At 36.1% G+C, this 16,433-nt stretch overlaps 1 protein-coding gene across 1 annotated transcript in view; it reads right to left on the bottom strand.

Annotated features, from left to right (window-relative positions):
- The window catches only part of USP8 (ubiquitin specific peptidase 8), an 81,409-nt gene that overhangs the window by 7,756 nt on the left and 57,220 nt on the right, over positions 1-16,433 (bottom strand). Inside the window, exons 11-14 of the mRNA XM_040492673.1 lie at positions 7,086-7,670; positions 4,392-4,478; positions 2,402-2,479; positions 1,482-1,744 (exon numbers count right to left, since the gene is read on the bottom strand). Of these exons, the coding sequence (XP_040348607.1) occupies positions 1,482-1,744; positions 2,402-2,479; positions 4,392-4,478; positions 7,086-7,670 (1,013 nt within the window). The remainder of the gene's footprint in view (positions 1-1,481; positions 1,745-2,401; positions 2,480-4,391; positions 4,479-7,085; positions 7,671-16,433) is intronic.

Genomic DNA, 16,433 nt, shown 5'->3' with positions numbered 1-16,433 from the left:
GAAAAAGTGTACATAATGTCTTAAAATGCATGGCATCTAAAATTAAGGTTCATATTACAAATGGCAGTAAACTCCACCACTGGTATCACAGTACACAGTAATCTTGGAAAGAGTTAATAAGCCAAAAGGTACTGGGTCTTACAGGACACTTACTATCTAGGTAACACTGGTTGTATTTTGTGACCCTCCCATGACAGTACCTTAACCTCTTATGGGGGGGGTCTATTGTTCTTACACCCAGAGATAGAGTCCCTGGATTCTCATCAACAGGCAGAGACTTCTAGTAGAGAAGGCTCTTTCAAATTCCTTTAAGTAATCCTAGGAAGTTCAGCATTACCAAATGTTGAACTCAACCAGGACACCAAACAAAGAATAAAGAATATCTTACAGTGGAATAATCTCAAAAGAGGCAGGGATTATTTGGGTACTATTACCTGAAGTGTAGAGATATGCTGACAAATGTGGTAGACACTAGCCGCAGGTGGCTATTTAAATTTAAAATGAGGGGCACCCAGGTGGCTCATTCGGTTAAGGTCCAACTCATGGTTTTGGCTCAGGTCATGATCTCAGTTTGTGGGATTGAACTGCACGTCAGGCTCTGTGCTGACAGTGTGGAGCCTGTTTAGGATTCTCTCTCTGCCTCTCCCTAACTTGTATGCATATGGTCATGTTCCCTCTCTCTCAAAAAAAATCTTTAAAACCAAAACAAAAACAATCCCCAATGATGATTCAAAAAAGAATTAAATTTTACCAGTTTTAATAGTCAGTCCTAACATAAACCCATTTATTTATATCTCCATCTATCCCCCTGCCCCAAAAAGTAAAGATTACAATAAGCAGATTTGATAATTATCTCCTCACAATCCTATCAATCATAAACCAGGAGCATTAGAGGGATCACACCAGGAAAACATCTAAACAGAGATATTGATTTGGGAAACTTAATTGAACCTACTGATAACTACTTATAAAGAGAATAGCAGAAATGCAATGAAAAAAAAGGAAACAGAATAAGGATTAGGAACTGATACCACAATACTTGTTATTTTAACACTATTTAACTTTACTCCCACAGTATTCGGCTGAGTTAAAAAAAAAAGTTTGGAATTTGAGAGCTGCAACAAAACAAACTCATCAGTCCTACAGATTATGGTCCTCAAAGAGAGATTTAGGGACCATGGAGATTTATGAAAAACTTCTAGGTAGTCTATATCATGCTGCCCTAAAATATAATAATATATAGTCTTTTATACCTACATTAATACGGATTATGATAACCTTCCTGATAAATTTAAGTTAGCACTTGGGATAAGAACCAAGGAATTTAATCCATTCACTTTTCCTCTGTGCTACGTAACAATGGCTAGAACAGCCACCCTCAGAAATTTCTGACTTCCTGATCTTAATAAGCTGAAATGTTTAGAGTAGAACTTTTCAAATATAGCAGATTATTCTAGTTCTAAGAGTTAGGATAAACTTACTTATTTTCCCGATTAACTGTTGGAGTTACTGTTGGCTTCCTCTTCTCTTCCTCTTGAATGGCCTGGGTTATATCTGGGGAGGAGTAGGAACGCTTCAGTTTGGACGGTTCCCTATCCCGCTCAGCAGGAATCTGTGGCTTGGCTTTATGAGTTGGAGGGGTGGCAGGAGGTGCAGATGAAGGAGCCATTTCCGGTGGATACATATGAACAGTGTTGGTGGGTGAATGATAATAACGAAAAGTTCCAGTGATTGGGTCAAGAAACTTAGATAAAAAAGAAACAAAAACAAAAACAAAACAGGTCAAAAAACAATGACCATTACAAACTAAAGAAAATCACTCAAGGGTATTCTATTGCTAAGTTTACTTTCGGATTATAATAATTTCAGTAAGATGGTCATAATCACTTCTATGATTAAACTTCCAAAGAACTTTAGGTATTAGAATAATACACTGCTTCTAAATGACAAAGGCCAGAAATGTTCATATATGGTAGCCAGCATCTCAGATTGGTTATACTGAGAAATCCAATCCTGCTATAATTAGGGGAATGGGCTATGTCCTCCACCATGAAGAAACAGAATTGACTCTGCATTAGAGAAGACATAGAATAAACAAAAAAAGCTTTATAGGGGTGCCTGGGTGGCGCAGTCGGTTAAGCGTCCGACTTCAGCCAGGTCACGATCTCGCGGTCCGTGAGTTCGAGCCCCGCATCAGGCTCTGGGCTGATGGCTCAGAGCCTGGAGCCTGTTTCCGATTCTGTGTCTCCCTCTCTCTCTGCTCCTCCCCCGTTCATGCTCTGTCTCTCTCTGTCCCAAAAATAAATAAACGTTGAAAAAAAAAAAATTAAAAAAAAAAAAAGCTTTATAAAAAAGAACACATGACCATGTTATTTATTTATGTGCTAATTTTGAGTTTTACCTTGGCCCAGCCTGAAGGCAGTCCTGGTACGATCCTCCCCATTTCTTCACTTCGTGCTCTTGTCAAAGGTTCTCGAGCCTGGTTTAAAAAAAAAAAAAAAAAAAAATCAATTAAATTTTGCCATACACAAACTTAAGCTACTTGTATCAAAAACCCAAAAAACCTGTGTTGGCTGCCCTTAATATTGTTTAAATGAAGTTTAAAAATGAATAACTCTGTATGTTGTCTCAAAGTCCAAATACTGCCACAGCAAGGGGAAGAGGAATGTGTATATGCACAAGCCTATAATGATGATTTTTTTTTTAAGTTTCTTTAAAAAACAAAAAACAAAAAACAAAAAACACAAAGACATTTCCATTGCTAGGTATCAACCCAAAAGAAATGAAACATGTCTGCACACAAAGACTTATGTACAAATGCTCACAACAGCATTATTCATAATAGCCCAAAAGAAGCAGAAGCAATCCAAATATCCATTAACTGGTGAATGAATAAAATGTAGTATACCCACATGAGGGAATCCTATTCAGTAAATACAAAGGAATAAACTACAGATACATGGATGAATCTCAAAAAATTATACTAGTTAAAAGCCAAATGCAAGAGACCATATGTATGTACACACACACACACCCACACACACCCATGATTCCATTTATCCGGTATGTCCAGAAGAGACCTAACTATGAAGACAGAGTAGATCATGGTTGCTTGTGGCTTTAGGGTAAGGACAGAGAGTGACTATAATTGCGCACTGAGATCTTTCTGGTATGATGAAAATGTTCTAAAATGGATTGAGTAAATACTTGTTTCACACCTTTGAACTGAAACCACTAAGCTGTACACTAAAAATGCGTGAATTTTATGGTATGCAAATATTACCTCAATAAAACTCTTAAATAAAAACAAAAGCAAAGGTGTCTTATATAAAAACAAAAGCAAAGGTGTCTTATATAAGACCTAAATATTTCAAAAATTGTGATAAAGTAACACAAAATAAGATTTGTCATTTTAACCATTTTTAAGTGTATAGGTTAGTGGCATTAAGTATATTCTCGGTGTTGTGGAACCAATTTCAAGAACTTTCTTCATCTTGCAAAACTCAAAACTCTGCACCCATTTAAACAACTCACTTCCATCTACTTGGCAACCACCTTATATAAATGGAATCATACAGTATTTGTCTCTTTGTGACTGACTTATTTCACTTGCAAAATGTCCTGAAGATTCATCCACGTTGTAGCATGTGTCAGAATTTCCTTCCTTTTTAAAAAGGCTAAATAATACACCATTGTATGTATATATCACATTTGTTTATACATTCATCTGTCAATGGATATTTGGGTTGCTTACATTTCTTGGCTAGTTGGCTATGTGAATAATACTGCTATGAACATAGGTGTGTAAGGTCCTGCTTTCAATTCTTGTGGGTATATACCTAGAAGTAGAATTGCTGGATCATGTAGTAAGGCCTAGGTATTTTCTAATTTATTTTCTAATTTCATAAAATGAGAATACACTGTTGTACTTTAAATAGGAAGACAAACATCTATTCCCTTTTTTTAAAATTTAAAAATAATTTTTTTAAGTCTTATTTATTTATTTTGGGAGAAACAGAGACAGCATGACCGGGGGAGGAGTAGAGAAAGAAAGAAAAAAAGAGAGAGAGAGAGAGAGAGAAAATATCAAGCAGGCTCCACACTGTTAGCACAGAGCCCAATGTGGAACTCGAACTCACGAAACCATTAGATCATGACCTGAGCCGAAACAGAGTCAGACGCTTAACCGACTGAGCCACCCAGTGCCCCACATCTATTCATTCCCTTTAGTATATAAATGGATCAATATGTAAAAATAAACAAAAAACAGCATAAAAGATAGCAAAGATTTCCTCAGAAAGTAGATCTTAAGATGGAGGATGACAATATGGTAAAGACAACCATGTGGTTATAATCCATGTTTTCCCCCCACGCAATGAACTACTACTCACTTTGTTTCTTTCAGCATCTTCTGTATTCTCTCTAAAAGTTCCAGTCTTTAGAATTCCACTTTCTGGTTGTCCTTTAATCTTAACAGGCTGTAAAAATTATTAAAATTTTAGAAGTGAAAGAAAACTTTAACTTTCCTCCCATAAAAACTTACCCATCAACCACTAGCTAATACAAGTAAATCCATCCGACTGAAATATAAAAGAAGAAAAAAAATGACACTTCTGAAAGTTTCTTAGAAAAAAAAATTTTTTTTAAGAGTAGAATCCACACCCAACACAGAGCCCACTGCGGGGCCTGAACTCACAACCCTGAGATCAAGACCTGAGCTGAAATCAAGAGTCAGACACTTAATTGACTGAGCTACCCAGGCGCCCAAAGTTTATTCAATTTTATTGTCAAAGTATAGATATTTTTATATACATATAGATTTTTTAACGTTTACTTATTTTTGAGAGAGAGAGAAACTGAGCACAACCAGGGGAGAGGCAGAGAGAGGGAGACACAGAATCCAAAGCAGCTCCAGGATCTGGGCTGTCAGCACAGAGCCTGACACGGGGCTCAAACCCATGAACCATGAGATCATGACCTGAGTCAAAGTTGGTCTCTTAACCGACTGAGCCACACAGGTGCCCCTCAAAGTATAGATATTTTTAATTAAAGGTGATAGAGCCCATGTGGAATTTCCTGACACTAACGGTAAAGAAGAAAAGAAACTGATGAATCAATGGGGCCGTTGGCTGCAAATCACAGTGGATTGGAAAGCAAGCACTGATTCCTAATACATGATGCTGGTCATCAGTGTATAGTCACCATAGCCTCTTTTGAACACTATCCTTTTATTTTAATCTCATGTGATGTTACCTTCGAAGTAGTCATGTTCTCCCAAAATGAACACCCTGAAGAGAATGAAGAGATAACAGGAGTTTCATACACAATACTCAAAAGTACAAAACCTATTTTATATCCTCTTGGAACCTATCATGAGTTCCTTAAAAATTCACTTTGGTACACCTGGGTGGCTAAGTTGGTTAAGCTTCTGACTCTTGATTTCAGCTCAGTACATGATCTCACGGTTTGAGCTTGAGCCCCACGTCAGGCTCTGCACTGTCAGTGGATCCTTGGGATCCTCTCTCTTCCCCTGCCACCTCTCTGCCCCTCCCCTGCTCTCTCTCTCTCTCTCAAAAATAAATAAACTTAAAATTTTTTCACTTTAATTTTATAGTTCATTTAAAAATTACAGTTAAGTAAAAACTTCTAAATCTTTGTGATAATTTAATAAAATTTATTTAGAATAAATTATATATGTTACCTACTTTTAAAAGGACCATATAATAAATACAATCTTGTTTTCAATGTGTTATATATCACAGGAAATGTCAAAAACTAATGTGATATTCTTGGGGCTACTTAGATTTGCAGGGCTATTTGGCACCTATATAGTAAATGACCCCAGAAATATGAATGCTTTCAGTTCTTTATGACTGCCTATCTCTAAGTGAAGCAAGACAGAAAGGAAGTAGCTTTGGAATCTCACTGAATATGGGCCCTTAGACAAATTATTTAACCTCCAAGTTTCAATTTTATTTGTAAATTAAATATCTCATGGGCTTATCATTAGAAGGATAAGATAACGTATGAAAAATCCTTGGCGTATAGTAACTACTACTGAGTAATATTTAATGAATAATATTAAAATTGGAAGAGCTCAACAATTCTGAGTCTCCCATAAATAAAGTGAGAACATTTTAGTACATGAGCTTCATTTCCCTAACTTTAGGTGTTTAGGTTTTTATATGAGAGTTGTATTTTTGGTAGTTAAGGTTACTAGATTAAGTGTTCCTTGAATGAGTGTGCCATTAATATAAATTGTTATTTTTGCCATATGCCTGAACTGCTGCTTCAAAAGTCATAAAGGTAGACATTCTGTAAAGATATAGTATTTTGTCTTCCATCCAAAGTCATTTTCTACACTACCAAGAACGTTATTTCTATTTATGTGCATATAAAAAGGACTATAACTGTTCCTGCTATTATAAAAACTTATTGTTCAAAAGGGAAAGGCATTGTTAATTGTATAATAGAGGAAAAAAATAAAAAGCACATATGATATTATTAGGTTAAAAAAGAATAACAACAAAAAATTTTCCTCAAAATTATGGGAATCAATTTTGGGGAATAGCCAAGGGCAGAAAAAAAGCAACATTAATGGGATTATTGCCAATATTACTGATTAGATGAAGCAATAAACAAAAGGACAAAGATGTAACCAAAAAAATCTTTATACACAAAGATAAATGTTGGGCCATTTAGATGTTACTGATTTTGGACATATATGAAACAAATAGAAACTCTACCATATACATATTTGGCACCTAACTCCTCTATCCTGAGAGGAAGATTATATTTCATTCTAGTCTTCTGATGATCATATATCACATATAAAAATGAAGTATGTAGTTAGTTATCTCAATTGCTAACACATATTGCATTTCATAGACAAAAAAAGCAATTCCATTTCCAGCCAACCAAAAGAGTAGGTGAGTAAATGTAGATAGATCAGTATAAATCTATCACCCACTAGAAAATTACTTAAAAGGTCTGCCCTTATCTATAGAATGCTAGTGGTATCATCTTCTTACATATAACATTTTATTTCCCTTACTTGGCAATTTGTACTGTTTGTTTCTGCTTACCTTGCCTGAATTTGAATCTCCTGCCACAGAGGCATGGGGTCCATCTCCCACTGACTTTTTCTGCAGTTCTGGGGTGGGACACCTTTTACCCCTATCTTCTGCAGATTTCTTAGCATCAGTAGTTTCATGTTCACTTTTACTTTGTCTTTTTATTCCTGTTATTTCTCTGCCCCTCTTTGCTGAGGTTTCCTTATCTTCTTTCTTGGCCTGTTCACTTTCTCTCCTTTCCATTTCTTCTTTTGCTTTTTGTTGTTTCTCGGTGATTTCACTTTCTTCAGTTTCTTGTTTCTTTCTGACTTTTTGTTCTTGTTCTTCTCTCCTCAGTTTCTCTTTCTGTTCTTCTTGCTGCTTTTCTCGAAGTTCTTTTTCTTGTTTGTTTTTCTCCATTAGAAGAGCAGTTTCTGCATGAATACGAGCTTTTTCTTCATCTGTTAACATGGCAGTTGGAGGGGGAAATACTGGCTTTGTGGAGCGATCAGGAACAACTTTTCCATCCTGAGAAGACTGTTGCTCGTGATCTTTATTTTCAGATTTTATTCTATGATCTTCAGGCAATTTGACTGCTGGTTTTTTAGTACGATCAACCTATATTAACAAAAACAGAGCCAAGAATATTTTTGCCAAAATCCAGGAATGTAACCTCAGTTTTTGAAATCAAGTTGTTACAAAAGAACCATCACCTTTGTGGAGACAACATTTGCCAGAACATCTATTGATAACATTACCCTATGTCAAGATTTCTTAAAAGGCACTTGGCACTTACTTCCTACTTGACTCCATACTTTCAATACACCATGATATTCTGTATATGTTCTGTATATGGAAATGGAAGAGTTCACCTAAAACATACCTAAAGTTCCATTTCCACATAACCAATTGCCTATTCAGTATCTCCATGTCAGCGTTTCACATATACACCACAAACCAAGTATGGCCAAAACTGAATACATGCTATTCCCCCTACTAACACTGTCCTTATCTCATGGATGTAACCACTATCCAAACATAGCTCAAACCAGAAAGCTGAGTTCTATATGTCCTCCCCTGCCCTTATGCAGTCTGATGATTTTCTTCCTCTGTCCCTCTCCATCAGCACCAACCAAGTCCATGCCAACATCTCCTCTGCACTGTTTCTTTTTTTTTTAATTTTTTTTTAATGTTTTTATTTATTTTTGCGACAGAGAGAGACAGAACATGGGCAGAGGAGGGCCAGAGAGAGAGGGAGACACAGAATCGGAAGCAGGCTCCAGGCTCTGAGCTGTCAGCACAGAGCCCGATGCGGGGCTCGAACCCACAGACTGTGAGATCATGACCTGAGCCGAAGTCGGATGCTTAACCGACAAGCCACCCAGGCGCCCCATCCTCTACACTGTTTCCAATTAGTGGAACTTGTTTAAAATCTTTCTTCCCTCCTAAGATATAAGCTCCAGGAGAGTAAAGACTGTGCCTGATAGACAGTAAATAAATATGCTGTTGAAGGAATGAATAAAATATTCCATAACAGTTTTCACAACAGTTAAGTTACTAAATACAAATTGAGTTTAATAAACTATCTAAATTCCTGAATTAGTGTGTTAAATGTTTATTACCTTAATTTAATAGCATATTAATTCTACAAAATTGTTAGAAATGACCCTAACATCATTTCTTTTGAGAGTAAAATTTACTGAAACAAGTATAACAACTAATAAGAATATCTGCCAATAACAACTTGCATGGTATTCTTACAAAATGAATTATATGTTTTGCAACTAGAAAATAATACCATAGGAAGATTTTAGTGAAGAAAAAATCATACCTTTGCTCCTCACTTCTCTTTTTACCTCTTTACTTTAAAAATCTATTGTCTTTTTTCTACATTTGAGAATGAAGTGTGAAGAACCACTACAAGGATAAGGATAATCAAAGTTCCATGGAAAGGAACCAAAATAAGTTTCCATCTACATTTTAACAACTTGATCCATTTCCCCCCTAATTTTAAAACCATAACTATGATCATGTTACTTTCACCTTTAAAATTCTTTAATTTTCCTTGTGCCTACAGGATAAAATTCCAATTTGATCCAAGTATCTTTTGATGACTCTTGCCCATCTTTCCAATCTTATCTACTCTCACATTTGCCTGTCTCCAACAGAGAGCTGTGTCCAAGCACGTCAAAACTACTCACTGGTTCCAGAGCATGCTTTGTTCCTTTAGTCACAAAATCTACTTGTCTCTTTCATCCTCAAATCCTATTGAACTCATAGCCCAGATAAAAATACTGCCTCTCTATGAAGATCTCTCTGATACCCTGTCAAAATTTCTCTCCTTGCTCTGTGCTCTGGTGAGCAATTATATTCTGCCTTATACTTTGTCTAATTTTGTACAACTTTCTCCTTCTAAACATCAAACAGAATTCACAGCTTAATCATATCTGTAAACCTTCATGTTGTCTTTCACATAGAAAATCCTCAGAATATGTTAGACAAATCGCACATATCTCAGTCACAAAAGGATTATGGTTCAAATAACATGTTGATTAAGTTTAAAGGAAGTACAATAACATACGCTTTTTTTTTCAATTTCTTAAATTTATGTTAAGAAAAATTAATCACATACTGTTCAGTCTTAAGATTTAGTCCAAAATATTAAAAGTAGAAGACCTTTAAAAAAAAAAAATGAAGAAATAAACCATCGCATTTGATATAAAAAAAGATTAAGTTTTCTATTCATAGCCTATTGTACAAATCAAATGACATCCATTTCAAATATGAAACACTTGAAATATATACGAAAAAAATAAAAATAAATGCTATAAAAAATCTTTTGGAAAAACAATCAGGGAGAATTAGTTTACCTTCCTTTGAGTAAAATGTAGAGAAAAAAGCTGCATTTTTATTGTAATACACTGGTTATTTAAAATCATTTAAGTAACTATTGTTAAAACATGCCTGCTGCAGAGGAGATCAAGATGGTGGAGTAGAAAGATCTTGAGCTCACCTCCTTCCACAGACACACCAAATTACAACTAAATACAGACAAACTCTCTGAGAATGACCTGAATACTAGTGAAACAGCTCTTTCACAACTAAAAATATAAATAAAAAGCCACATTCAGAGAGGTAGGAGGGGCAGAGACACAGTCTAGCCAATAGCCACATACATTGTGCAGCAATATACAAATGGCAGGAATAATCACAAATGTAGAGGTCCTCCCTGAGGATCGAGGGGTTTAAGTCCCACATTAGGCACCCTTACCCAAGGGGCCTGTATAGGAAGGATGAGCCCCCACAATGTCTGGCTATTAAAATCAATTGGGCTTATCTCCAGGAGAGCCAGAGAGCTACAGGACACAGAGACTCTGCTCTTAAAGGGCCAGCCACAAATTCACTTGTTTTCAGACCCAACAGAGAGGCGACAGTTTGAAAAGCACCGGGGCCATATGTGAAGAAAACTTATTAACTAATTTTAGGGTATGTGCAGGAGGGGCAGGGATCTATAGGGACTTTCTCCAGGAATAGAAATGCTGGTAGGCACCACTTCTGATACTCTCCATGTGCCACCATTCACCCCACCTGGTGATCTCCTATGGGTCAGCCCCACCCAATACACATACTTTGCCAGGTACCCATCCAAGGCAGTTCAGACTCAGCCACACCTGGTGGGCAGCCTAAGCCACAACAGCAGTCCCCCACTCCCCCAAGAAGTTCTGCTGGGGATGGGGAAGGTGTTAGTTCTAAACAATTGTGATCAGGCCTCTGAGCCATTCACACCAGGGCACACACAGCCCATAGGAGATACCCCTGAAGTGCCTGCTTCTGATGACCCAGAGGAGACTGTGCATCTTGGCCCCACAGGGTACCTTCTACATAAGGCCACTCCTTCAAAACTGGGAGATGCATCAGAATACACAGAAACAGAGAGTCAAACAAAATGAGGAGGCAGAGGTAAATGTTCAAAAGAGCAAAATGAAACTTCATTAAAAGAACCAGAGATAAGCAATCTATCTGATAAAGAGTTCAAAGTAATGGTCATAATGATGTTCACCAAACTTGGAAGAATGGATGAACATACAACAACTTTAATAAAGAGGTCAAAAATATAAGAAAGAACAACTCAGAGCTGAAGAATAAAATAACTGAAATGAAAAATATACTAGAAGGAATAACAGCAGATTAAAAGATACAAAAGAACAGATGAGTGATCTGGAAGACAGAGTAGTAGAAATCAAGTTGAACAACAGAAAAATATTTTAAACAAAAAAGGGTAGTTTAAGGTATGACTGCGACAACATCAAGTGTACTAATATTTGCATTATGGGGATACCAGAAGGAGAAGGGGAAGAAAACTTATTTGAAAAAATATAACAATACTTTAAAAAAAAATTTTTTTTAATTTTTATTTTTTTACATTAAATATAATTTATTGTCAAATTGTTTTCCATACAACACCCAGTGCTCATCCCAACAGATGCCCTTCCTCAATGCCCACCACCCACTTTCCCCTCTCCCAATAGTTTCTTAACCTAGAGAAGAAAACAGACAATCCAGGTCCAGGAAGCAGAGAACCCAAAACAAGATGAAACAAAGAGGTGTGCACCAAAACATAATAATTAACATGTCAAAGGTTAAAGATAAAGGGAATTTTTAAAGAAGCAAAAAGTCACCTATAAGGGAAACCCTATAAGGCTATCAGCTGATCTTTCAGCAGAAACTGAAGGCCAGAAGGGATATATTCAAATTGCTGAATTGAATATATTCAAATTGCACGATATATTCAAATTGCTGAAAGGAAAAACCCTACAACCAATAATACTCTACCTACTAAGGTTATCATTCAGAATTAAAGGAGAGATAAAGAGTTTCCCAGATAAAAGTTAAAGGAGTTCATTATCACTAAAGTAGGCTTACATAGAAGGTTAAAGGGACTTCATTAACTGGAAAAGAAAAGGCCATAACTAGAAGTAAAATTTTATAAGAAAAAATCTTACTGGTAAAAACAAATATAGTAAAGGTAGGGGATCAACCAATTCTAAAACTACTATGAAGATTAAGATGGAAGTAGTAAATTCAAGTATGTTTACAATTGTTGGAGAAATATAAAAATAAAAATGGAAAATGTGCCAGAAATATAAAATGTGTGTGACTGCTATATATTTAAGGTGTTATATATGAACCTAATGGTACAAAACCCAAAAAATTGTACTAGATACACAAAAAATAGAGAAAGGAATCCAAACAAACGTTAGAGAAAGTCATCAAATAACAAGGGAAGATAGCAAAAGAAGAACAAAGAAACAGAAAAGAGCTACATAAACTATCAGAAAAACGTAAAATGGCAAGAAGCACATACCTATCAATAATTACTTTCAGTATGAATGCACTAAATGCTCCAATCAAATACACAGTGTGCCAGAATGAATAAAAATAAATAAATAAGAATCATCTATATGCTCCCTACAAGAGACTTTAGACCTAAAGACAAATACAGACGAAAAGTGAAGGGATAGGGGAAAAAAAAAGTGAAGGGATAAAAAAAAAAAAGCTGGGATAGCAATAGTTTTATCAGACAAAATAGACTTTAAAACAAAGACAGAGACAAGGAAGGGAATTATATGATGATAAAGGGATCAACCTAATGAGAGGATACAATTATAAATATCTATGCACCCATCCTATTTATTTTATTTATCTTTATTTATATCATATATATTTATATTATATTATTCACCCATCCTGAATACGTAGAGCAAATATTAACAAGACATAAAGGAAGAAATTGATCATAATACAATGATAGTAGGGGGCTTGAACCATACTTACATGAATGGATAGATTATCCAGACAGAAAATAAACAAGGGAAATAGTAGCTTTGAAGGACACATTAGATCACATTGATCTAACAGACATAGACAGTACATTCCATTTCAAAACAACAGAATACATATTCTTTTCAAGTGTACACGAAATCTTCTCCAGGACAGATCACATGTTAGGCCACAAAACAAGTCTTAATACATTTAGGAAGACTGAAATTATATCAAGCATCTTTTCCAACTGTAACAGTATGAAACTAAAAATCAATTTACAAGAAAAAAATCTGGAAAGAACACAAACATAGAGCAACTAAACAACAAATCGATCAACCAGGAAATCAAAGAGGAAATTAAAAAATAAATGGAAACAAATGAACATGAAAACACAATGGTCCAAAATCTTTGGGATGCAGCAAAAACAGTTCCAAGAGGGAAGTTTATAGTGATATAGGCCCACATCAAAAAACAAGAAAAATCTCAAATAAAAAAACATCTAACCTTACACCTAAATAAGCTAGAACAAAGCTCAAAACCAGCAGAAGGAAACAGATCAGAAATAAATGAAATAGTAAAAGAATAATGGAAAAGATCAATGAAATCAAGAGCAGGTTTTTTGAAGATATGAATAAAACTGATAAACCTTTAGTCAGACTCATCAAGAAAACAAGAATGCACTCAAATAAACAAAATCAGAAATGAAGGAGAGGAAATAACAACTTGACCCCACAGAAATACAAAAGATTACAGAAGATTATGGAAAATTATGGAGAGTCTGCATGGCTTAGCTGGTTAAGCATCCAACTCTTTGATTTCAGCTCAGGTCGTGATCTCGCAGTTCATGAGATCAAGCCCCATACGTTGGGTTCCGTGTGTTGGCAGCAAGGAGCCTGCTTGGAATTCTCTCTCTCACTTTCTCTCTGCCCCTCCCCCTGCCCATGTTGTTTTCTCTCTCTCACTCTCAAAATAAATAAACAAACTTAAAAAAAAGATTATGAAAGCTTATATGCCAACAAATTGGGCAACCTAGGAAAAAAGGATAAATTCCTTGAAGCATCCAATCTTCTAAGACTCACTCAGGAGAACAGAAAATGTGAACAGACTGATTACAGGCATAACTTGTTTTACTGCACTTCGCTTTATTTCACTTCACAGATACTGTGTTTTTTAAACATTAAAGGTTTTTGGCAACCGTGAATCAAACAAGGCTATTAGTGCCATTCCTCCAACAGCATCTGCTCACTTCATGTCTCTGTGTCACATTTAGGTAATTGTTATAATACTTCACAAACTTTTTATTATTATTATATTTATTATGGTGATTTGTGACCACTGACCTTTGATGTTACTATTTTAATTGTTTTCTGGTGCCACGAACCACACCTATGTAACTTAGTAAATGTTGTGGATGTTCTGACTGCTCTATGGACCAGCTGTTCTCCCATCTCTCTCCCTCTCCTTTTCCCCAAGACACAATACCAAAATTAGATCAATGAATAAATAACCCTGCAATGGCCTCTTACATGTTCAAGTGAAAGAAAGAGTCACGTTTCTATCACTTTAAATCAAAAGCTATACACAATTAAGCTTAATGAGGAAGGCATATCAAAAGCTAAGTTAGGCCAAAAGCTAGGCCTTACATCAAAAAGCCAAGTTGAAAATGCAAAGGAACTCTTCAAAAAATTTTGAAGTGTTAGTTCAGTGAATATACAAATAATAAGAATGTGAAACAGCCTTACTGTTGTTTAGTGGTCTGGGCAGAAGACCATATCAACCACAACACTCCTATAAGCAAAGCCTAAGACCAAATCAACCACAACACTCCTATAAGCAAAGCCTAATTCAGAGCAAGGCCCTAATTCTCTTCAACACTATGACGGCTACGAGAGGTGAGGAAGCTGCAGGAAAAACAAAATTGATATTGGCAAAGGTTGGGTCATGAGATTTAAGGAAAGAAGCTGTCTCCATAACATAAAAGTTCAAGGTGAAGGCAGCAGGTGCTAATGTAGAAGCTTCAGCAAATTATCTAGAAAAATTAGCTAAGATATTAATATAGATGGAACAACCTTCTACTGGACAAGATGCCATCTAGGACTTTCAAAGCTAGAGAGGAGAAGTCAATGCCCGGCTTCAAGGCTTCAGAAGATAGGCTGACACTCTTATTAAGGGCTAATACAGCTGGTGACTTTCAGCTGAAGCCAATGCTTATTGACTGTTCTGAAAATCCTACGACTCTTAAGAATTATGCTAAATCTAATCTGCCTGTGCTCTATCGATGGAAAAACAAAGTCTGGATGATAGCACACCTGTTTACAACATGACTTACTGAATATTTTAAGCACACATTGAGGCCTACTATTCAGAAAAAAGACTCCTTCTAAAATATTACTGCTCACTGACAATGTACCTGGTAAACAGAGTTTTGACTGAACGTATAAAAAGATTAATGTTTTCATGCCTGTTAACATTCCATTCTGCAGCCCAGTGATCAAGAAGTCATGGTAACTTTCAAGTCTTACTAAAGAAATTCACTTTGTGAGGCTAGAGCAGCATAGATAGTGATTCCTACTAACTAGGAAGGTCATTGAAAACCTCTTGGCAAGGATACACCATTCTACATGAAATTAAGAACATTAGTGATTTGTGGAAGGATGTCAAAATTTCAACATTTAACAGGAGTTTGGAAGAAGTTGATCTCAGCCCTCATGGATGACTTTGAAGATTTTAAGACTTAAGTGGTGAAACTAATTGCAAATGTGGTGGAAACAGCAAGAGAACTAGAATTACAAGTGAGCCTGAAGATGTGACTAAATTGCGGCTATCTCATGAAAAAATTTGAATGGATGAAGAGTTGCTTCTTTTGGATGAGTAAAGAATGTGGTTCCTTAAAATGGAATCTACTGGTGAAGATGATGTGAAGATTGCTGAAATGACAACAAAGAATTTAGAATATAACAAACTTAGTTGATAAAGCAGCAGCAGGGTTTGAGAAAACTAACCCAAATTTTGCAAGAAGTTTTATGGTGGGGAAAATGCTATTAAACAGCATCACATACTACAAAGCAATCATTTGTGAAAGAAAGAGTTAAATGATATGGCAAACTTCATTCTCGTCTTATTTTAAGAAATTGTCAGAGCTACCCCAAACTTTAGCAACCACCCATTATCAATGTTTATTTTTTTGGGGACAGAGAGAGACAGAGCATGAACGGGGGAGGGGCAGAGAGAGAGGGAGACACAGAATCGGAAACAGGCTCCAGGCTCTGAGCCATCAGCCCAGAGCCTGACGTGGGGCTCGAACTCACAGACCGCGAGATCGTGACCTGGCTGAAGTCGGACGCTTAACCAACTGCGCCACCCAGGCGCCCCTAGCAACCACCCATTATCAATAGTCAGTAGTCATCAACAGTGAGGCAAGACCCTCCACCAGCAAAAAGATTACATCTTCCTGTAATCTCAAATAATGGTTAGCATATTTTAGCAGTAAAATTTTTTAATTAAGATGTGTACATGGTTTTTTTCAGTCCTAATGCTACTGCACACTTAGTAGACTAC

The sequence above is a fragment of the Herpailurus yagouaroundi genome, unplaced genomic scaffold (genome assembly GCF_014898765.1).
Source record: "Herpailurus yagouaroundi ecotype Mexico unplaced genomic scaffold, PumYag 184, whole genome shotgun sequence".
Lineage (NCBI taxonomy): Eukaryota > Metazoa > Chordata > Mammalia > Carnivora > Felidae > Herpailurus > Herpailurus yagouaroundi.
The sequence above is the reverse complement of the archived record's forward strand: the minus strand, read 5'-3'. Positions and strand labels throughout refer to the sequence as shown.